The 24,198-nt window shown below is 48.1% G+C and overlaps 1 protein-coding gene across 1 annotated transcript in view; it reads left to right on the plus strand.

Moving 5' to 3' along the window:
* Positions 1 to 24,198, plus strand: part of ADAM12 (ADAM metallopeptidase domain 12) — a 214,191-nt gene that overhangs the window by 131,163 nt on the left and 58,830 nt on the right. Inside the window, exons 5-10 of the mRNA XM_071563503.1 lie at positions 436 to 512; positions 14,572 to 14,755; positions 19,940 to 20,005; positions 20,961 to 21,032; positions 22,591 to 22,760; positions 23,922 to 24,006. Of these exons, the coding sequence (XP_071419604.1) occupies positions 436 to 512; positions 14,572 to 14,755; positions 19,940 to 20,005; positions 20,961 to 21,032; positions 22,591 to 22,760; positions 23,922 to 24,006 (654 nt within the window). The remainder of the gene's footprint in view (positions 1 to 435; positions 513 to 14,571; positions 14,756 to 19,939; positions 20,006 to 20,960; positions 21,033 to 22,590; positions 22,761 to 23,921; positions 24,007 to 24,198) is intronic.

Raw genomic sequence — 24,198 nt, forward strand, 5'->3', positions numbered from 1 at the left:
ACCCCTAATATGGACACATAGGTCTAAATGCCCTTAATTAAAAGTGGGTGCCTATAGGAAGAAGCAAAATGTGGCAACTGATCCTTTCATCTGATTAATTTTATAAAATAACCCGTATTGTAGCTTTAAATAAAATAACACAGGCAAAGGTGGTCAACCACACTAATTAAACACATTGACCCTCTTAAAGAAAGCCAGATATAAAACAAAACAATAAATTTGAGTGACCATTTGGGATTTAAGAAGCACCCAAGTCTCCATTTAGGAACTGGTTGGACAGTGAGTATTTTGTGGGACGTGAAAGGTGCTGTCAGTGTGACTCTCAATGCTGTAGCCTGAAACTTTGAAAGAAAAGGGATGGAAACACATAGAAAAAATGGAGTGCAAAGAGCATTTATGACTATTTATGACACATTTTCTCCTTTCTGCCCCCAGGGTCACTGCTATTACCATGGCACTGTGCAAGGGCACCCGGACTCCTCCGTCAGCCTCAGCACCTGCGCGGGACTCAGGTGGGCCAACATCTCAGTGACACTTGAGCAGCTCCTTAACAAACCACCCTGCAATCTGTTGAGGGTTTTTTTTTTGCTTTTTAGTGAATGTATCAATATTGGTGAAGGGGCTGGAGCAGCAGGAGGAGCTGGGGGGGCTCAGCCTGGAGAAAAGGAGGCTCAGGGGGCACCTTCTGGCTCTGCAATCCCTGCCAGGAGGGTGGGGGTCAACCACTCTTGTTTGGTCACGTAACAAGTCACAGGAGAAGAGGAATTGGCCTCAAGTTGTGTTGAGAGGTATAGGTTGGATTGTCAAGCACTGGCACAGCTGGCCAGGACAAGGATTTCCTCCCCATGGAGGGATTTCAAGGACACATGGATGTGGCACTTGGGGACATGGGTCTGTGGTGGGCTTGGCAGTGCTGGGGGATGGTTGGACTCAGTGATCTTGCAGAGCTTTTCCAACATAACAGATTCCATGATTCTACCCCTTTTTCAAATGTCAGTCTCATCTCTTCAAATCATTTTCCCTGGAGTTGCTCTGAAAAGGGAAAAAATAGCAATAGATGACACAGTTTGGGGGGTTTTCCAAGAGACATCCCTTCTCTCTCTGCCCATCCCTCTCTGTGCCCTGTCGTGCTCGGCACAGTTGTGGGCTGGCACTGCCTGGTGGCCTCTCAGTCCTCCCTGTCCCCAAAACTGTCTCCCCAGTGATGTCAGGGCTGCTTTGCAGCTGCGAACTCAGACATGGTCCAGCAGCCCCATCGTTAGGAGAAGTGGCTTTATAAATCTGTGCAACCATTCAGTCTGTGATGTATAGAATATACAGAGTTGTGGAGCTCAATAAATCGTGCTCATGGCAGGTATGATGCCCAGCACGAGGATTCAGCTGCCTGTTATCAGGACAGTAGCAGGTTCCCGTTCCCAAAAACCAACCCCCTTCCGAGTGTGAGAAAGGAACAGGCTGACAACAGTTTAAGCACACAATGGACACAGTTCAGGAAACAATTATCTTCCTTACTTGGGCAATCAGAGACTGGTATTTACTCACAGAGCTGTTCCAAATCACAGTAATTAACTGTAAATTGGCTCTAGTGTTTTCCCTGGAAAACCCAGTTTTCCTGTCAGATTTCCAGCTGTCTCAGCCTTTTCTGTGTTTAATTTATCTACAAACAGCATAAGTAGCTGGAATCTTTTTCCCTTGATTCTGCATTTTGTGCAGCAGTGCTCTTGTCAAGGCTTTCATGAGGGAGCTCTGGGACTGACAGCAGCAGAGACAGCAAAGAGTTGCTTACCAGGACCCCTCTCCCTGTGGGAATGACCCACTTGCTGTAAGATGTGGGATGGAATTCCTTAGGCTCATTCCCACACAGACAGGGGGTTTAGGGAGGGTTCATTATGCATGTGGCATCTTCCACACGTTTATCTAATTAACCCTTGCAGGGACCACGGCACTCAGCATTCACCTCTCATTCTCACTGGAAAATATGTGTGACATTTAAAATTATATCTGACAGTACAATGCAGTGCTCTCAGTATTTTAGTTAAAGGCATCACAGGGCTGTGAGGGCCACAGGGAAAACCTGCACCGTGTGGGACAGGGTCTGCACTGATGTCTTTGTTCCAGAGCTACCTGAAAAATTAATAACACCCAGGAGAAAATTCCCTCCTCCATATGAGAAGTATTTTCTTCCTTCTCTAATGTGCTCTTTCTACAGTTGTGGAGCTCACAGAGCCGTTTCCCAGCTTTAGGTAGTCAGATATGTCAAGGCAGCCCAGGCTGCAGTGACACTTTTCTCTCCTCTCTGTTGCAGACAAATCCCCAAAGTGCAAGCTGACAGTATCAGGCTCCTCCGCAGGGAAAAGAGGAGCAGCAGCTCTTTCAGGACAAAGTTTGAGGAGTTTCTTTTGCACTGCATGTTTTGTTCTGGCAGGAGATCAGCTGAGGATGTATCTCAGTGGCTCTGCCCATTTAGTTGCTGCATGTGCTGCTGGGTTTGGTAAATAGGGTGTCCCTCCCACCAGCCCAGGGTGCTCCAAGCCCTGTCCAACTCCCAGGGATGGGGCAGCCACAGCTTCTCTGGGCACCTGTGCCAGGGCCTCAGCACCCTTAAAGCAAAGAATTTCTTCCCAATATGGGATCTAAATCTACCCCACTTCAGCTTGAGGCCATTCCCCCTTGTCCTCTCACTACCCTTGTCCCTTGTCCTGTCACTACATGCCCTTGATGTCTGTTAGAGAGACCTCATAGTGCACTGTCAGCTCCAGGAACCATCCAGGCCTTCTCATTAAAACTGATTAGGAATAGAAGACCACGTGGTGTGAGATCCCAAAGTAGCTTTATTGGGGTCCTGAGAGCACCAAGCACCTCCCAGCACCAGGCCCACAGTTCACCTGAGCCACCAAAACATTATCATGGCAATGCATCCCTTGAGAGCTTGGGTGGAAAGATGCATTGGAGCTGTCCCTGCTCAGAGCAGGGGGGCTGGAACCAAATGGCCTTTAAAGGTCCCTTCAGACCCAAAGCATTCTTTGAGCCTGTGATTTACTGCAGGTGAGCCAGTCTGAAATAATATGAGGAGAAATGGGACAGGTCAAAAGTACACCATGGCTTACTTTGCTGGCTTGAAAGAATAGTTATGGATGGGATGGGGATGGGGAGGGAGGTGGGGATGGAGGAGATGGAGATGGAGGTGGAGATGGGGATGGAGATGGAGATGGAGGAGATGGAGATGGAGATGGAGGTGGAGGAGATGAAGGTGGGGATGGGGATGGAGGCGGAGATGGGGATGGAGGTGGAAATGATGAGGATGGAAATGGGGATGGAGATGGAGATGGATATGATGGAGGTGGAGATGGGGATGGAGATGATGGAGATGGAGATGGAGATGGGGATGGGGATGAGGATGGAGATGGAGGTGGAGAAGATGGAGGTGGAGATGATGCAGATGAGGATGGGGATGGGTAGGGGAGAGGGAGAGGATGATGTACTTGCCCACCAAGCTGCTGGAGCAGGGATTCTTGTTTTTCCCTGGCATGAGGAAGGCTGCAAGGTGCAGCAGTAGAGACATGAGACACCACATGGCCATGGAGTTCCAGGTGAGGACAGTCCCTGGTGCAGACATTCCACTTGCAGAAGCCAAGGCAAGGAAGGACTGGTGTGGCTTTCAGGGTCTGTTCCTGGCTTGGGGACAGTTCTTAAGTGACTCAGACAAATCTCCCTGTCTCAGTTTCTCCGTCTGTGAAATTCATTTAATGATTTTACCACCTCACACAGCGTGGAGCTGCAGTTTAAGTGCCTGAAAACCATCTCTTGAAAGGAAGTGCACTCTGTTAGCCCTCTGAAATCTCAGAGCTCTAATATCCTCCCTCTCCTCCAGACAGGCACCTTGGGCACTCTTCCAGGTGTGGATAGGTAGGAACTGTATCTTATCCCCCAGATTAGGAGAGTTCATTAAAAGACATGAAACCAGTCATAAAGAAAACGTTCCCAATATTAGTGTGCTCTGAAGCCTCAGTGCTCAGCAGTAGTCAAAGAAGCAAAAAGGATCATAGGAATTACTGAGACAGAAATAGAGGATGAAACAAGAACCCTCATTACCACTTTATGAATCCATAGGGCACTCATGCCTTGAATTCTGCATGCAGCTCTTGTTTGCCCCTCCTCGTCCCCATCTCAGAAAAGGAAGAGACATTATATCCAGAAAAGGTACAAAAGGTACATAATTTTTGCCCAGAGAAGGGCAAAAATGATGATCAAAGGCAGGGAACAGCTTTTGTCCAAGGAGAGAAAATAGACTGGGATTTGTCACTCTTGAAAGGAGATGACGAGAACAGGGGCATGATGAGACAGGGTTGAACGTCATGCTGGAGAGGGAACAATCACTGAGTATTTTTCATAACCCCAAAATTAGGAGACATCACATGAAATTTTGGAGCAAAGAAAAGTACTTTTTTTATTCTACACATAACAAAGCTCTGGAGCTCACTGTCACAGGTGAGTGCCAATGGGAAAAGTATCAGTAGAGTCAAAAAAGAGGAGGCAGTTTGGGAAGGGCATCTCAGGGAGCCTCTGTGGGGCTGTCAGACCCAGAGGTGTCCCTGACACTCCTGCTGGCAGAGCTGGAGGTACCAACTGGGGCTTGCTGTGTTCTTACATCCCACCCCTGAGTATCTGCTGCTGGCCAAGGCTGGGGTGAGATGCTGAGTGCTCTGACCCACTGCACCCATCAAGGTCTTCCTTACAGACCAGCCACGTGGCTGAGCATTTGATGTGTCATTGGCTTGGGAACATGACGTGGTTTCTCTGTGTGAAACTGAGAACCAAGACAGGTTTGGCTGGTTTGCATTTACCAGGCAGACAGAGGGGTGAGAGGGGAAGGTGAGTGAGAAGAAGGCTTGGCTTTCTCACACACACACTCAGGTATTCCAGCTCTGTTACGTCCTCCCAGACACAACATTCGAGCTCCTCAGTTCACTCAGGAGTACAATGGCATAAATACTTGGACTGACACTGAGAGCTGCCCACAGTGCAGGTTAGAGGAGAATAGAATCATGCCATGATCTGTATCCTGCTGGCTGCTCCTGAGAAGGAGGAGCTGAGTGGTGGAGAGGAGATGGTAAATGCTGAATGCAGGGAATGGGAACAATGGGCAATCAGGATTCCTGATGCCTCCCTCTGGCTAAGAAAGCCAATCAGACTGTCAAGGCTTGTGGGAAGGTGAGGGTAGGACAGAGTCAAGCCTGTTTCCTTCCTGTCCTCAGGAAATGCCCTTCTGTTCATTTAGCCTGGAGGCCCTTCAAGTTTTTGGCAAATAATTCTGGCCTGTGGCCACCACTCACATCTTCTGTGATAAATCTGTTTAGACTTGAACAGCTTTTCCCTTGGTGCTTTCTCAGTGAGTGCAGAATGCAGCAAACACAGAAAGCTGCACAACAGTCCCCGTGGTCCAGGGGCTGGCAGAGGACTCTGGCACAGGAATGTGCAGCTACAAAGGCATCTGCAGTGACCTCTTGGTGGGGGGAGCTTCAGAGGTGCTCTCAGAAGCGCCTCAGTAGCTTAAAAACATAAATGTTACAGGAAGCCTTTTCCTTTTGAAGCATCACAATGTGTTTGTATACCCTAAGAATCCCAATTCCTAGATAATAAGCCCATCCACATGTTCAGAATGTATTTAGTCGTTGTCCAGCCTCAGCAGCAGCTGCAAGACTCTGTGTCCACAGGCACAGGGATGGGATAAGGTCCCAGAAGGGCACAGACACATTTTCACTGGGGTTACACAGTGGTGCTACATGAGCTGCCAATATCAGAGCCATCCATTTGTCAAGTGGTCTGGCTGAAGTCCCTGCAGCCCAGACAGAGTCAGCTGAGGAGGGGATTTGAGTGTGACACTCCAGACATCAACTATTTAAAAAAGGAATGGAAGTAGGAAACCAGTGAGAAAAAAAACCCATAAATTCCTCCTGATTTCTCAAGCATGATTTCTCCACAGAAGGAGAGACTTCATCCAAAAGTTAAGTTAGGAGAAAATCCCCGTTGAGAAAAGCATTGCTTTGGATGTGTGCTTTTCCTCCATACTTTCTGAAGAGCTTTTAGCTCACATAAACATCCCACATGCTTTGTGATTTATCTGACCATGAAACTACTGGAGGATTTTGAGCTTAGCATTAAAAGCCATGGGATTGCTGGGGTTTCACAGCACTTGTGTGCTGCCTGCTGAGGGCTGAGCAGCTGCTGGACCACAGTCACCTCTGGGATCCCACCTCAACGTTCTGTCCCTGCTGTGCCAGGCTGTGCCCACCTGCACAGGGCTCACTGCTGTGCCAGGACAAGCATGAGGGGTGGGTGATCATAGAATCAATTGAGTTGGAAAAGACCTCCAAGATCATCAAGGCCAACCCTTGATCCATCCCCACTGTGATCACCAGCCCAGGGCACGGAGTGCCATGGGCTGGTGATCACAGTGGGGTTGGATCAAGACGTGGTGGATTCTCACTCAGTGCCACATCCATAGAATGGATTGGGTTGGAAAAGACCTCTGAGATCATCAAGTCCAACCCTTGGTCCAACTCCAGTCCCTTTACCAGATCATGGCACTCAGTGCCACGGCCAAGCTCAGCTGAAAAACCTCCAGGGATGGGGAATCCACCCCCTCTCTGGGCAGCCCATTCCAATCCCTGAGCACTCTCTCTGCAAAGAATTTTTTTCTGCTCTCCAACTTCAATTTCCCCTGGCAGAGCTTGAGCCCATCGTGCCCCCTTGTCCTATTGCTGAGTGCCTGGGAGAAGAGACCAACCCCCAGCTGGCCAGAACTTCCCTTCAGGCAGTTTCAGACAGTGCTGAGGTCACCTCTGAGCCTCCTCTTCTCCAGGCTGAACACCCCCAGCTCCCTCAGCCTCTCCCCACAGCACTTGTGCTCCATTCTGCTCTTCTTTGGCCCCAGCTGTTTGAGCCTCTCCCTTCTCCATCCACTCTGCTTCTGGCACTTCATGTGATGTGCAGGTTTGAAACCACCCTTCTTTTTTTGCCACACTATTTGCTGCAGTGCTATAAAACCTGCTCACTAAATTGGCACCGGTGCCAACATCTCTTTCCTCCTTCATTTTTCTCTGCTTGCCTTGGTCTGGCTTGTCACCCTCCCAGCTGAGCCCACATGTGACACTTTCTGTGACAACAGAATTATTGTTCCTTGCAACACAAATGCTGGACATGAAATTGAATTGATCACTTTCCTTTCAAGTAAATGCTTAAATTCCAGGCACCAGAGCTGCAGCCCAATCTGCCTTCACTCTGGGCAGACCTGTCTTGCCCTGAGAAAGGATTGGGTGTGTGCTGCAGCAGCTCTGGCAGTGACCACATTCCACACACTGTGCTAGAGAACACATTTCCAGGTCAATGAAAGACATTGGCTGAAGTGAAAGCTGTGTGAGTAATGACCTGTGTGTGTGAGAACCCCTCCACCACTTGTGCAGTATGGAAACCCAGCAATGCTACTGCTTTCACCTTCCTTTGGGGTGTTGCCCCTTGTTGATTTGTTATGTTAATGGGATCCTCCTGTGTAGTTCGGGAGGATAATGGGTTTATTTGGCCGTTGTGTTGTGCCCTTCATCAATAGATAATTACGGTCTGTGGTTGCTAAAATTTATCCCAGGCACTCAGCAATAGGACAAGGGGACACGATGGGCTCAAGCTCTGCCAGGGGAAATTGAAGTTGGAGAGCAGAAAAAACTTCTTTGCAGAGAGAGTGCTCAGGGATTGGAATGGGCTGCCCAGAGAGGGGGTGGATTCCCCATCCCTGGAGGTTTTTCAGCTGAGCTTGGCCGTGGCACTGAGTGCCATGATCTGGTAAAGGGACTGGAGTTGGACCAAGGGTTGGACTCGATGATCTCAGAGGTCTCTTCCAACCCAATCCATTCTATGGATGTGGCACTGAGTGAGAATCCACCACATCTTGATCCAACCCCACTGTGATCACCAGCCCAGGGAACTCTGTGCCTGGGCTGGTGATCACAGTGGGGTTGGATCAAGGGTTGGACTTGATGATCACAGTGGGGTTGGATCAAGGGTTGGACTCGATGATCTTGGAGGTCTTTTCCAACCCAATCTATTCTCTGGATGTGGCACTGAGTGAGAATCCACCACATCTTGATCCAAACCTACTGTGATCACCAGACCAGGGCACAGAGTGCCCTGGGCTGGTGATCACAGTAGGGTTGGATCAAGGGTCAAGGGTTGGATCAAGGGTTGGACTTGCTGATCTCGGAGGTCTTTTCCAACCCAATCCATTCTATGATTCCATTTTAAAGGTGAGGAACTGATGCAGAAAGGACAACTTGCCTTTCCAGAGACAGTGGTGGAGACAGGACTACTTCAGAGTTCAGTTCCCATTCTCTGTATTTCCCAGCCCTTTAAAGTTACAGAATGACCAAACCGTTTGGGAAATATCTAAATATCAGCTATCCCATTAGAAAAACAGTCAATAGATCATCTTGTTCATTTATCCCACTCAGATTCATCTGCATCTTATTAAAACAGCCTGAAAGTGAAGGTTTCCTTCACCACTTCATTTTTCTTCCTCTTCTGTTTGTTTCCCTGCTTACTTGCCTGGGAATTTGTTAGACAAAGTCCTGAGAGTGAAGAATGTAGAAGGAAAACAAACAGCAATGCCCTCTCAGTGTGTGGATCCCCTCCTGGGTTGGTGGCTGTGGGGAGACCCTGCAGGGAGGGATTGCTGCACTGTGAGCACCGTGAGAACTGAGCTCCAGGGCCACGGGGCTCCAGCTCCAACTGCCTGAAATCCCTGGCACAGCTGTGGGCTCAGCCCCTCTCCTTGTGGAGCTGTGACATGCACTGGGAAATGCAGGTCCTGGAGGGTTGGAGGTGGGACAGGAGCACAGCAGTGTCTGAGAGCGTGTGGTGTGTAAGGACAAGAGGCCTCCAATGAATTCCTTACAAACTGAGAACATTCCTCTTGCAGTGGTAATAGAGCTTTTTATTATTATTGTTTAGGAATGAGTATAACTGTGAGCTTCATTAAAACCAAATGTTTAATTGCAGTCGTGGATCCCAGGTTTGTCATTGACTTCACTTCCCCTGTTCAGTGCAGCAGAATAATATTTCATAGTTTCATATAATGCTGTTTTAGCCAAGTTTTACTTCAGCATCACAATTTCTCAGACAAGTATGTGTTGATGGTTTATGTTGGCAGGGCCTTTGCTTCTGCTGACAAGCTGGAAAAGAAAAATCCCATTTATATTTTGAGATTTCCTAAAGCCTGTTGATTTATGAAATATGACTGGTCTTGCTTTACGTTTTGTTTTGGTTTTTCTTTTAAAGAGAAGAAAAAATATCATTTTATCGACAGTTTAAATAGTGGAATTATTCCATTAAAATTATATTTCCCTGATCGAGAGATTCCTGGCAAGTTAAAGAGCAATTAATATCGAATTAATTCTATAAGTTATGCTTTAATTTCTTTTTCTTTGAGACGGAGAGAGTTCTCCCATCTCATGGGCACACTCCCCATGTGTCCATATGGCATATCATGGAGAACAGGAGGCAAAGACCAACGAGTTGTCCATTCCAGAGCTGATCAGCATCACTGAGGATGTGGTTGGTTTGGTGCTGCCCCCAGACATGAGCAGGAATCAAACCCTGCTGAGAGGCAGAGTAAAAAACTCAGCTCAGGCTCAAGACCACACTGGAGCTGCTTCCAGCTGGCCCCGAGCCTGTGACCCACTGTCTGGACATGCTGCATGGTGGAGATATTTCCTCCTTCCTCTCTGCTACCAGTGATGAAAAAGCCAGAGTGATAGTCCTAGACAGGGTTTGGATTGTCTCCTTCCTTTCCTGCTCAGCTCATTTGCAAGATTGTTCTGACTTCCCAGCATCAGTTTTTTTGGGGACTGGGGAAAGCAGAGATGCCACGAGTAGACACCTGGGGACCATGGGCTGCCCAGAGAGGGGGTGGATTCCCCAGCCCTGGAGGTTTTTCAGCTGAGCTTGGCCGTGGCACTGAGTGCCATGATCTGGTAAAGGGACTGGAGTTGGACCAAGGGTTGGACTTGATGATCTCGGAGGTCTTTTCCAACCCAATCCATTCTATGAAAACTCGAACACATTTTATTGCTTTTATCTCCAGATATTTAGAGCTTGGGAATTCTGGGAGTCTTTTTGCCTGGTAGAGATGCCTCAGATCTCAGTCAGTGGAAGTTGTTCTTATGGAGCATCCCAAAGTCCCACTGGGCTTTCTTGTATGGTTTTTGGTTGGGAAGCTGTAGCTTAATTTACTACCTATTTGTCACAATGGAAAACATCATATTATTTAACATTATAGGCTTCTGAAAAATAGAAAAGTGGCACCATCTTGTGCTTTGGGACAGTAGGATGGCTCAGATGTGATGGAGACACAGCACTGGTGAAGGACCAACAGAGGCTCCTTTAACACACCCAGTGGAAGTGGAAGGAAACAGCAGTTATGGATTTATTTTATTTGCATCAAATTCTTAGTATTGAATGATTAGTGGGTTTTTTTGGTTCAGACCAAACAAAAAAAAAAAGGAAAAAGAAAAGACAGAAACCATAGCTTTTGACCAGATACATATTTAAGGTGCTGTGCTTGGCACTGGTGGATGGGGGGAAAGATGCAATTGTAGGGAAAGAAAATTAGTCAAAACCAGAGGGCTGGCCAAGAAAATTCATATTTGATATTCATTATCTTATTACAGATGGTCCCAAGCCAAGTGCTGATATCCTGTAGGCAGCACTCGAGGGATCAGAGTACCTTAAGTGGAAAATATGTTTGCTTTTGTGCCGAATCTGCAGATTTTCTTTGCCATGGGATTGCTCCACATGCAAGGGTGGGACTGTCCTTAAAGGCTCCTCCTGTCATGGCTCTGACTCTGATATGCTGAGGAAAAACCAAAATTCATCACTCTGCTGTATGATCATTTGTCTGTGTCTGCTGCACCTACAGAAAATGAGGGGTCAAGAAATGGTTGTTTAGTTGTTTCAGACGGTAGTTGGGTATGCAAGGGGTGCTTTGGAGAGTTGGCATTGATGTGGCATGTGTTGGATATGAACTCATGAGGCTGGCTTTAAAATAGGAAAAAAAAAAGGATAGAATCCTACCCAGTAAGAGGAGACTTCTAAGTCTCTGCCTTTCTAGTGTGTGTATAACTAAAGACAATTATTTAAGTCTCTCATTTTTCAAGTGAATGTTCTAAGAAGTATCAGTTTAATGTTAAAAATAAACCCCTTCATGGTTTAATATTGGGCTTGAGTTGCCAGTGCAGGGCTGGCCTGTTTCAAACAGTGACTAATGGGCTCCTGCCTCCAGTGCTCATTGCAGCTGCCTCCAAAATTAAATGATTAATTGCACCAGGCAAAGACAGCAGCCCTTATTTGGTTGTGCTGATTACAGAGTTGCTGGTTAGTGGAGTAAAGGGGATAAACTGTCCTCGTTTCCCCAAGGAGTAAGGCAGGTCTGACAGTAATTGAGAGGTTGGGTGTGAGGTCACTCAGAGCAGGGGGTGCCCTGCCCAGAGGTCTCTCCTGTGTCCCCAGAGCTGCTGGAATGGAGCTGGAGCTGCAAGGGCTCTGGGATAAATCAGCCCTGCTCTCCAGCTGTGATCCATCACACCCAGCCTGCAGTGCAGGGGGTCAGGGATGTGTCTTACCTGCTCTGCCAGGGGGCTCAGGAGGTGACAAATGAATTACCAGCCCCCAGTTCTTGGTTCAGAGCAGTCAAACAGGCTCCTGCAAATGCTGTTGAACAGATTTATTACCATGGCTTTGCAGTCTTCTTTTTGCTCCTGGACTTGTAGCTGTTCCAGTAACTGGAATGGTTGTCTGTTGGTTGGTTGAACTGTGTTAATGATGTTCTGCAGCAAGACTGTGCAGCCAGCTTGGAATGAATATTTCACTTAACTGGTTGGGACACCAAAGGCTTCGACTTCCTTCATCATACCTTGCTAAGAATAGAACAGCTAAGGCAGCTTTTTCCCAGCAATATTCCTTTTTATCTTTAAATCAGTCTTCCTGGTGTCATTAGTCTGCTTTTGGGTCTTTCTCTCTTTTTTTTAGCTTTCTGCAGAAGAATTGGACACATACCAGTCTCATAATGGTTTTAGTATCTTGCCATTGTTGCTGCACAGACAGAAAGAAAAAGGGCAGACACTTCTAATACACCAAAAAGACACTAATAAAATGCAGCCAGCTTTGGGCTGAAAATGGTTGCAGTTTAACAGCAAATATAGATGGTATAGAGCAGTTTAGAGGAGGAGTTGAGGAACAATGCCATGGCCAATTAAAAGTTTCATGGAGTTCCAGGTAATTATTGCTGCTCAACCTTTGCCAGCACTTAAGGGTTCAAAGCTTTCATAATTTAAAGTCAGGAAAGCAATTAGTAATGAAGTGTAGTGTCCAGTGTAGTGTCTAATTGATGGTTGCTTCCAACACCCCACAAACAGGTGTTTGTCCCTAGTTTAGTACAGAGAAATGGGCTTCAGAGGGGGGTTTTCTGTGGTCACACAGGTACCCAACAAAGCCTGATGTCCAGCCTGCTGTAGGAATTGTCCAACACCCTCCTGTGTGGGTGGCAGAATGTGCTCAGGGTGCAAGTCAGGCAGAAAAGGTTAAATTCCTTCTTTACCCAGTAATTTCTTCCTGAGCCTTTCTGTAAAGCCACTTCTTGCTTTCTAATGCTCTGCCCATGACCAGGAGTTTTCTCACTTTGTGGTCCTGCAGTTGCAGGTACAGTTGGAAATTCCAGATGTTTTGGTGTGGATTGTCCTACTTTGTGCCATATAGTCCCAGAAATGCTGATCCAGCATGTGCAGGGCATGGACACCCACCCCACTCTGTCTGCTCTGCTGAGCTGAGCAAAGACCTTCCTTGGAGGTGGAGACATCACAGAATCATGGAATGGTTTGGGTTGGAAGGGAACTTAAAGCTCATCTTGTTCCACCCCCTGCCATGGGCAGGGACACCTCCCACCAGCCCAGGCTGCTCCAAGCCCTGTCCAACCTGGCCTGGGACACTCCCAGGGATGGGGCAGCCACAGCTTCTCTGGGCACCTGTGCCAGGGATGAATTTCTTCCCAATATCCCACCTAGCCCTGCCCTCTGGCAGTGGGAAGCCACTCCCTGTGTCCTGTCCCTCCATCCCTTGTCCCCAGTCCCTCTCCAGCTCTGCTGGAGCCCCTTTAGGCATTGGAAGGGGCTCTCAGGTCTCCCTGGATCCTTCTCTTCTCCAGGCTCTCTCAGTCCCAGCTCTCTCAGACTCACATATCCAACCTTCTGTCAACTTTGTTTTACTGTAACATCTTAGAATAACAGGCCAGGACCCAGCACAAGAACCAAAGAATGTTTTTTTTTTTATTTGGTGAGTTGTCTGGAGTATCCAGGGAGGGAGATTTTTGGTTAGGAAGCAGCTCATGAAGCCCAGAATTGTCTATGTGTCCTATGTTCTTCCACATCTTTCTTGGAGCATCTTTCTTTCTCTTCCTAACCCCTCTTTCCTCTTTTCAGCTTAAAGTAGTGCAGCAAGACCTCTTTCACTGATGGAAAATCAGCTCCTCAGAGAGCAGGTGCTGGTGAAAGGACTTGAGCACAAGTGCTGTGGGGAGAGGCTGAGGGAGCTGGGGGTGTTTAGCCTGGAGAAGAGGAGGCTCAGAGGTGACCTCAGCACTGTCTGGAACTCCCTGAAGGGAAGTTCTGGCCAGGTGGGGGTTGGTCTCTTCTCCCAGGCACTCAGCAATAGGACAAGGGGGCACGATGGGCTCAAGCTCTGCCAGGGGAAATTGAAGTTGGAGAGCAGAAAAAACTTCTTTGCAGAGAGAGTGCTCAGGGATTGGAATGGGCTGCCCAGAGAGGGGGTGGATTCCCCATCCCTGGAGGTTTTTCAGCTGAGCTTGGCCGTGGCACTGAGTGCCATGATCTGGTAAAGGGACTGGAGTTGGACCAAGGGTTGGACTTGATGATCTCAGAGGTCTCTTTCAACCCAACTGAGCCTATGATTCTATGATTCTATTGCTGTCCAAGTTCTTATTTGGGGCAGTAAGAAGAGTTAAACAGGAACCCACTGGTGGTGTGTCTGAGCTTCCCTGATAACAACCCATCCTGACACTGCCCTGCCTCCTCCCTCAGGCAGAGCCACCTGCATTTCAGGTGGGAGGTGGGATGCACACTGCTGCCCAGAGGGAATGGTCTCAGGCTGTCCCTGTCCCTCCAGGGGCAGCTCACCAGGCTGTGGCTCCATCCCCTGTGCCACTGGCCCTGGCAGCACCTGATGACTCTGCTCAGCGCTGGCCATGCGTCACTGGCACAACGGAAAACAAATCCAACATAAATATAATTTTGCTCTGCAGTGCAGCATTTCAGGAGAGACAGATTTTCTGTGAGCTTTTTTTAAAGTAAAGTGTGTGCAGTGACAAATGCACAGCTCTGATGTTTGCTGCTCCGCTCGCCCGTGACACTGTAAATCAGGGGTTTGCTTTCTCAGACTCCATCACTGTTAAACCTGTTGTAACTCTGTTGTAGTTCCAAACCATGCATCTTACTCTGCTCTCCTGTGTCCCAGGGGAATTATTGTGCTGGGAAACCAAAGCTACATTCTGGAGCCATTAGAAGGTGCTACAAGTGAACACAAGATCTACAGAGCAGAGAATTTGCGACTGGCCCCAGGATCCTGTGGCCACCAGCTGGACATCTCTGCGGTGAGAGCTGATGCCAATGACACAGCACAGCGTTCGCAGGCTGGCAGGGTAGGTGGAGGATGCCAATGACACAGCACAGCATTCCCAGGCTGGCAGGGTTGGTGGCTACTGACAGTGACACAGCACAGGGTTCCCAGGCTGGCAGGGTAGGTGACTGCTGACAGTGACACAGCACAGGGTTCCCAGGCTGGCAGGGTTGGTGGCTACTGACAGTGACACAGCACAGCATTCCCAGGCTGGCAGGGTTGGTGGCTGATGCCAATGACACAGCACAGCATTCCCAGGCTGGCAGGGTAGGTGGCTGATGCCAGTGACACAGCACAGTGTTCCCAGGCTGGCAGGGTAGGTGGCTGATGCCAATGACACAGCACAGCGTTCCCAGGATGGCAGGGTTGGTGGCTGATGCCAATGACACAGCACAGCATTCCCAGGCTGGCAGGGTAGGTGGCTGATGCCAGTGACACAGCACAGCATTCCCAGGCTGGCAGGGTTGGTGGCTGATGCCAGTGGCACAGCACAGTGTTCCCAGGCTGGCAGGGTAGGTGGCTGATGCCAGTGGCACAGCACAGTGTTCCCAGGCTGGCAGGGTAGGTGGCTGATGCCAGTGACACAGCACAGCGTTCCCAGACTGGCAGGGTAGGTGGAGGATGCCAGTGACACAGCACAGAGTTCCCAGACTGGCAGGGTAGGTGGCTGATGCCAGTGGCACAGCACAGTGTTCCCAGGCTGGCAGGGTAGGTGGCTGCTGACAGTGACACAGCACAGTGTTCCCAGGCTGGCAGGGTTGGTGGCTGATGCCAATGACACAGCACAGCATTCCCAGGCTGGCAGGGTAGGTGGCTGCTGACAGTGACACAGCACAGTGTTCCCAGGCTGGTAGGGTTGGTGGCTGATGCCAATGACACAGCACAGCATTCCCAGGCTGGCAGGGTTGGTGGCTGATGCCAGTGACACAGCACAGAGTTCCCAGGCTGGCAGGGTTGGTGGAGGATGCACTTTGATGTGTCTGGTTGGTTGAGTGCATCCCTGGCAGCATTTCCATGGTGGTGCCTGGCAGAATTCTGGTTCTGAGCTAAACACTAACCCACATCATCATCACTGGTGTCACCTGCTCAAGTGCAGGCTTGGAAGGGTTTGGTAAAGCTTTATTACTTTTTCTCCATCCTGCATGCACAGCTTGCTTTTTGCTTTCTTCTCAACATATTATTTTCATCCTACTGTGATAATATATTTTGGTTCTTGTATGATTGTACCCAGGATTTCAGACCCTCTAAGAACACTGTGGCAAAGTTCTTGCCCACCCAAGGTGGAGGAGAACATGAGAGCTGTGCTGCTGTGCTATTACCAGGCTTTGAAACTTTACCTTCTAGTAGGAAAGTCTTTTATGCAGAGAAGTTCTCAGCCTATTCTTTTACAGATGTATTATTGTAGTTGCTTTTGTGTAGGCAGAAATGCACTTAATGTGAAATGCTAATGGAACCTGGAGGAAATCAAATGAGCTAAAAATCAGGAAGAGGAAATACTGTGGTAAGTTTGTCTGCATGTTGGGTGAGGATTGTAGGAAGGGCTGGTTTAGGTGTTCAGGAATTATATGAGGATACAAATCTGCCCTCAGCATTTAGTAAATGTCAATTATGGGGATTGGGACTTGCATGTAGGACCAGTCTCTGCATCAGGTCAATTGTAAGGAAAGCAACCTAAATTACATCCCTAAATATTATTTGGGTAGTGGAATGAAGTTATTTTATATTTCAGGAATATTAAATATTACATCTGAAGCATTAGCCCTTCCATATATCGTTTTAAGAATTAAATGCATTTCTAAAAATACCTGTAGGTTGAAAGCATTGGAAAAGTACTTTTCATAACTTCTTTAAGGTTCCCCCAAATTCTTTGTGGCTTTTGCCTGAATTTCACTGATGGAATCAGTGCAACACTGAAATAAAATTTGTGCACGTAACGAGCTGCGACAGTCAAAGCAATTTTATTATTACCCTTGTGGTTCTCACATACTGTTGATGGCTCCAACTACATCCCAGAATTCACTTTAAATATCTGAAAACTATTTTTGCTGTGGTTCAGTGGACATAATTATAAACCCTGTCACCAGTCACATCATATGGATAGGTACAATGTATATAATGAGTGTGCTGGATACATTTCTAATGAACCCTTTTTGTCAAATGGAACATAATGGAGTGAGTTTTCCTATTTCAGGGTTGTCATCAGGACACACTGAATAAAGATGACCTGCAAAGCAGGGAGGCACAAGGCTGCTCCAAACTCCCTTGGGTGACAGAATTATTCAGAAATCATCTCAGGTTCAGGGGGAGGTTCTTGTTCAGTGTTTCCCCCTGACTCTTCACTTACTCCCTGCACTAAATCCTTGTTGAGCAGAGCTGAACTGTGAGATCAGAGTGTCACAGAGTTATCCCAACCTTTGGGTTGGATGTGAGTGCAGATACACCATGGGACAAGCAGCAGCCTCAGCCTCCCAGCTGGAACCATGAGCTCCAGCAGAGCAGCTCAGGGGGTGCACAGGGGTCTGCAGACACGGTTTGCCCCATTGGAGCTGGGGCTCTGGAAGTGCTGGGTCATTTCATGACTCAGTGGACCCTCAAATTGCAGCAGGGAGTGTGTTTCCAGTTGAGCTCTGCTGAGATAGGACCCTACAGAGAGCAAGCCTGATGGGCAGGACAGCCCCTGCACTGTGGAGTTTGCTCTGTAGCCACAAAACCACTTTGGTGGTGCTGGTGGCCCCCAGCTCAGGCAGGGGAGTCCTCTGGGGCAAGTGGATCACAGAGAAAGAGAGAGGCTGCCCCACTGCAGCGTGATCCAAGCCATGCTAGTTCCCAGGCAGGGGAGCACGAGGAAAGGCTAGAGCTGCATGGGACAGCAGTCTCCTGGTGGGATCAGGTGTGGGAGAAGCAGGGGAGAAAGGCAGCAGTGAGTGGAGCAAAGCACAGTGTCCCCCATCTGTGCATCTCTCCTGGCTGTGACTGAGCAGTTGGCTCTGAGGGGCTGGCTCAGGCACTGGGCTGGGCTGGGCTGACACAACTCCAAGCTGGGTCTGTTTTACAAACCAATATTTAGTCCTAGGAATGCACAGAGCCCTGGGGCAAAGCTCAGGGACACACTTGTTATTCAAGGCAGTCCCAGAGGCTTCTGTGGTGATACCCTGTGAGCAAATTTCTCTCCAGCAAACTCTCTCCACTCCAAACAGTTTCACTCTTGGCAAAAAGGAAATGTTTTAAAGTGACTGATGTACCAGAGCTCTGCCTGTATCTTTGCACGTGGATTTTCCTGTGTCATCTTTCTTTCCTCATTTGGAAGAGGATGGGAGGCACCTTGAGGGCTCCTCTCTCTCCAGGATCTCATGATAAATTTGTGGACAATTTGACTTTAGTGTCTGAGAGATCAATCCCATCAAAACCACACCCACGTGGCCCTTTGCCTTAGGTGGCATCTCACTTATGTCTGAGGGGTTTTGCAAGGAACAGGTTGGGCAGAGAAGCTGTGGCTGCCCCATCCCTGGGAGTGTCCCAGGCCAGGCTGGATGGGACTTGGAGCACCTTGGGCTGGTGGGAGGTATCCCTGCCCATGGCAGAGGTGGCACTGGGTGGGCTTTAAGGTCCCCTCCAACCCAAATGATTCTGTGATTCTGTGCCATCGAGCCCTGCCAGAGCAGTGTGGGTTCTGCTGAAGTCCTCTGAGACATGCCAGGCCCTCTGTACTGCACCTGCCACTGCTCCAGGAGTGCAGGAGGGGACAGAGTGACTTCTTGGTGTCCTGGTTCCCATCCAGCCCATCCCCAGGCACTGCTGCAGTGGCAGGTGAGGCAGGGCCACGTCACCAAGCCCTTGCACACACCCTGACCCTGTGGAGGGCACAGCTGGCTCTGGCAGAGCATTAGACAGGGACAGAGAGCCCAAACAGCACAAGTTGTAAGAGCAGCTACCTCAGCTTGTTTTCCACACCCCCTAATAAGTGCAATTCTTTGAAGGGTTTATATATTGATGTTTAGCTCATTATCAATAGCTTTTACTGCTTTTTTATTGCCCAGTTGGAACTTAACTCTCTTCCAGTTACTGCAGTTTGAAGGCTGTTTGACACTATTAAACATGAGTTTAAAAATCAAAGATTACATTGTTCCCTTTCCTCTGACCACGAGGTCTCTTGCAAAACATCCCAAATCGTTTCTCTGCAGATTATGGAGAGGAACACTTTGATAATGGGAAGAAAACTCTGTGAAATTTGGCTGGAAGGAGATGTCCAGCTCTAGCTGAGCTTAGGGGATCACACAGTTTGACTTGGAGCAGTTTTCTTTGGAAAGCTTTAGTCATGTTTTAGGTTACAGAGCACCGGTTTAGTCCAAGCCATCGTGGTCAGTAGTAGGTCAGACATCTGCTTCAGCCCCTTAAGTTCTGGCAGGAAGATCAGATACTCTGCTGAGATCTCTTTTCCCTCACTCTCTGATTCCAGACACATGGAAGGAATGAGAGAATAGATGTAAATCACACAACTTTTACAGGCATTAATAGCTCATTAAATTGAGGGTAGCAGAGGAGCTGTGCTATGATTTTTACTATTGCAAAATCATTCCCTTTCTCCAGTGATTTCTTTTCCTTTAGACCTGCATTTAGAACTTCAAGTATCACGCCCAGCTCTTTGATATGAATATGCAGATACAAAATTCAGTGTATGCCTTCCATTTTCAGAGTCTTACTTTGCTTCCCCAGGCACTGACAGTTGGTTCTGCTTTTCTTCTGCAGTTTTTATTCCTGGGCTTTTCTTCCTCCATAATTTATCAGCTGACCACTTGACCTCTTCTCTGCTTGGCTCAGTATCCCTTTATCTCTCCTTTGCCTTAGCAGCCAGTTTGTCTGTTGCATGAAATGTTTGTTAGAAGTTACCTCATCACTTCCTTAGATGTGCCTTGGAAACAGCAAAGGTCTCCCTGCTAGAGGTGAGATTCTCCTGTGGGAAAGATAACTCAGAGCATTTCAACTGCAGAAAGCTGAAAGGTTGGGAGAGACTTTGCACCACTCTCTGCTTTCTGTGATCAAACCCTGGGGGTCTTTCTGAGGGAAACTTCCCCCAGGAGAAGGAGCACAGTGCAAATCCATATGGAGTGAAACCTTTGGAAATGGGAGGTGTTGTGCATCTCCTCTTGCAAGCACTTTGTTGTGCTGAGGCTGGAAACAAAATACAATTTTCATGATTTTTTGACAGCACAAGAGGGAGACTCTGAAGACAACGAAGTATGTGGAGCTTGTTATCGTGGCAGATAATCGTGAGGTAAGGAAATAAAACCCAAAAACTGATGGGAAGCACGAGCAGGAAATGGGGAACTCAGCCCAGTTACCGTGGCAGTGCCTGGAATGTGCTCCAGTCAATAATAGGATGGTTTTCACAAGTAAATCACCTCCCCAGGCAAGGGAAGGACTCATTAAGACAGGCCAGTACTGAGAGTCAATTGTAAAATGATTTGCAATACTTCATGGAGTTTGACTCTCAAAGCAGTGTCTGTCACTGCTGAAGAAGAGGCAAATATGAATTCACTGCCCAGAGTCTCTTTCAGCAAGGTAAGTTTGGTTGCTGTTCCCTCTGCCCTGGGTGGGGCTGTCAGAGCTTTTGGAGCAGCTTTCCATCCCTTTGGAACACCACTGCCTTCCTCATGGCCCCACAGACACCTCCAAGGCCAGGAACCAGCACTGGCTGCAGAAATGTTCCCCTGAGCTGGAGGGGAGACAGAGCTAAAACTTGGTTTGAATTATTTTGCCCCACAATATTTTTTTGTGTCCTTGGAGTTGCAATCCCCCTGCTGCAAGATCTGCTAAGAGAAGAGCCTTTTCCCCCAAAACATCACTCCCTAAAAGACTCCTGTGTAAGATTCAGAGGTTTTTAAACCTTTTCCTGAGATCCAAAATCCCAGAATCCCAGACTATTCTGAGTTGGAAGGACCCACAAGGACCATTGAGTCCAACTCTTCAGTCAGTGGCCCACACAGAGGATTGAACCCATGACCTTGGCATTAGTACAACCAAGTTTGAACCAACTGAGCTAATCCTTTCCCATAGGCTGTGCCTATCCTGAGGCAGGCCAAGATTCCATGAATCCAACAGGAGTCTGCTGATGGATTTGGCTGCATTCTGTAATCCCCAAACCCCCCTGAGGTGCCCACGGGGTGAGGTGGTGGCTGGGGGGAAACTGGAATTGGTGCTGCTGGTCCATTGACCCTTTACCTTCCAAGTTTCAGAGACAAGGCAAAGATGTGGAAAAAATCAAGCAGAGGCTGATAGAAATTGCAAACTACGTTGATAAGGTAAGAACAGGAGGTTTGTCTCCCTTTTCCCAACCTTGCTGAAGGATGTTGCTGTGAAATCTGTTTCTTCTGCTGGTAAATTAAGAAAGACACTGTGCTCAGATCAGCAGCTTTCACAACCTCCCCCATTTCTCCTGATCTCCTTTTCAAGGAGCTTTCCTAATGCTTATTTTCCCAATACTCCAGTATTTCAGAGCAATGTTTCTCTCCAACCAGTAAAATCCAATGAGTAAATTTAACCCTTTGGTATTCAAAGCTGGGAGCTCTGCTCTGCTGGATATGGGATGTGTGGATCTGTGGGAGTGTTGTTCCTAAAGACAGGCAAGGTTTTATCCACCTGGGAAGAGGTGGGGATAATCACCTATGGAAAATAAGAGGATTATTCTAAGGAGAAATTTGGAGAACAAAGCCCTTGGCAGCAACAAAGGCTCTCAGCAATAGGACAAGGGGGCACAGCTCAAGCTCTGCCAGGGGAAATTGAAGTTGGAGAGCAGAAAATAATTCTTTGCAGAGAGAGTGCTCAGGGATTGGAATGGGCTGCCCAGAGAGGGGGTGGATTCCCCATCCCTGGAGGTTTTTCAACTGAGCTTGGCCATGGCACTGAGTGCCATGATCTGGTAAAGGGACTGGAGTTGGACCAAGGGTTGGACTTGATGATCTCGGAGGTCTTTTCCAACCCAATCCATTCTATGTTGTATGAACAGGGGAAGGTCTGACTGTAAGGCCAACAAAGGACCTGTGAAGACACAGTTAATATTATGTATAATCCAGGTAAAATGGCAGAATTAAAAATATTTAGTGTTTAAGGAAGCAGATGGCTGAGTGAGAGCAATAAGAGACACACATACAGTGGATTTTTTTTGTTTCTTTTGAAGTAATTTATTGACAATAATGGCTAAGAGTCCTCTACAGTGGTTTTTGAACAAATCTGAGTTAATTTCTGTTGGGCTGTTTGGCCAGAAAGCATTGGGAGTCCAGTAGTGAAATTATAACTGAGACAGTCTTAATTTAGCTGAGAACTTATCAAGTGATCCTTCAAGGGCAATAGCTCAAGGAGAAGCATTCCTGATGAAAAACAAGCTGCTGAAGGCACCTCTGCCTCATCCATAATTGTCTTGCTGACTCCCTGCTGGAGGGGAGGTGTTTCTGTGCTCCCTGCTCCAAACTCATTTTCATGTTGCAGTGGATTTTTTGCCTCATGCTTAGTTTGAGCTCAGCAAATGGGACTGTTCTCCAGGGGGCTGCAGGGCACAGGAACCAGACAAAGATCCAGGGTTTGTTTCCTCAGGCTGTTCAGTCTGTTGAGTCTGGAATCCTTCCTCATACTGGGATTGTTAGCTCAGCTCCACTGCTAATGGTGCCCTGACTCTCCCCTCTGGATGTCATGGAATTGCTTTGGCTGAGCCAGTCCTATCAGGTGTTCACTCCTGCCCTGGAGAGGACACTCTTTTAACCTCCACAGGGAAGGTGCCTCCTCCTGTTTCTGTTGAAATTCCCTAATCCTGGGTGGTCTAAAATGCCTTTTGGGGACGTGTCTCTGTTCTTCTCCCCCCATTAGTTCTACAGGCCCCTGAATATCCGAGTGGCCCTGGTGGGAGTGGAGGTGTGGAATGACATGGACAAGTGCTCCATCTCCCAGGACCCTTTCACCAGCCTCCATGAGTTTCTGGACTGGAGGAAGCTGAAGCTGCTGCCTCGGAAGCCCCACGACAATGCCCAGCTGATAAGGTAGACTTGGCACCATGTGGGGTCCATGTGGGTTCCATGTGGGCATTTGGGAACAGCTGCCCTGGATCCCTCCCCACTTGCCACACTGTTGGAAGCACCATCTGTGCTCCTCAGGGTTTGTCTTTCCCCTCTACAAGCACCAAACATAACCAAGCTCTGCAGGGCCCTCCAGCAGGTGCTTCAGAGGAATTTCCTCCCCCTGATTCTCAAAGCCTGTCCAGGACACAGCTGAGGTAGAACAGTGGATGTGGAATAAGCTGCTACAGCCTTAGGGTAGGAATTTCCAAGCAGTTTAAACTGGGCTTAAATTGTTCCTAGAAAGGCAGCCCTGCCCTCACCCACATGTAGAGCTGAGGGGCCTCTGGGTGAAGTCTGAGTGGAAAGATCTCAGTGAGCATTAAAATGTAACCTAAATTGGACATTTCATTTGCATTTGTGACTTAGAAATTAAATCCTACACATCTTTTACCCTGCTGCTGGTTTTTGGATTAAATAATTGAGTAAAGGTCCCTTCCAACCCAAACCAGTCCGTGGTTCTATGAAAGTAAAACACTCTTAAAAAAAATACCTAAGAGGAAACCCTCTTTCTCCAATCAAGTATTATTTTGATCACTTAACATTTAACAGATAAACATACCTGATGTCTTAGTAATTAGGAGGAGTTCTTTATTTCTTACATTAGCTGTGTAAGAATAAGTTGAGCCCTTCCAAACTGTCTCTCATGAGATATTTGATTGCTCTCTACGTATAATAACACTTGCTTTGAAATTATTACACTCTAGGCTGTGTATCATAACAAGCAGCATATAAACTTCCCACTGCATTGCAATAACCCTCCTTCAAGCTGGAGACATTCTTTTTATGTTTGTGTTTCTGTTCCAAACTCCAGAAAGGGGAACAAAAGGAAGGAGAGAAGGGCCCTGTTATGGCAGCAAACCCAAAGGGAGGTGCTGAGATGGGTGGGATGCTCCTCACAGCAGAAATGCTGCTGTTGGCAGCTCAGGGGGTGAGCACAGCCAGGCTGGGCTGTCCCTTGTGCTGACACCTTGGGGATGGGATCTGTGTTGGAGAGTGGCACAAACACGAGGTTGAGGCTGGGAGGAAGGGGGAGGCACCTTGGCACTGACTGTGATTGTTGCTCTCTTTGCCACCCTCCTGCAGTGGGGTGTACTTCCAGGGCACCACCATTGGCATGGCACCCATCATGAGCATGTGCACTGCAGAGCAGTCTGGAGGGGTCGTCATGGTAAGTGGGGAAAGCTCAGCACTCCAAACTGGCCCAACTGGGGCAGCACCAGCTCAGGTTCTGCAGCCCTGGGCCAGAACATCAGCCCCCTGTGCCCCGTTTGCTGTCCCACTGTTATTTATATCCCCATCCAGATTGCCTGTAAATGGTAGTTTCCATAGTGAAGAAAATCAAACTGTTGCACTGAAATAC

Source organism: Pithys albifrons, chromosome 9 (assembly GCF_047495875.1).
Source record: "Pithys albifrons albifrons isolate INPA30051 chromosome 9, PitAlb_v1, whole genome shotgun sequence".
NCBI lineage: Eukaryota > Metazoa > Chordata > Aves > Passeriformes > Thamnophilidae > Pithys > Pithys albifrons.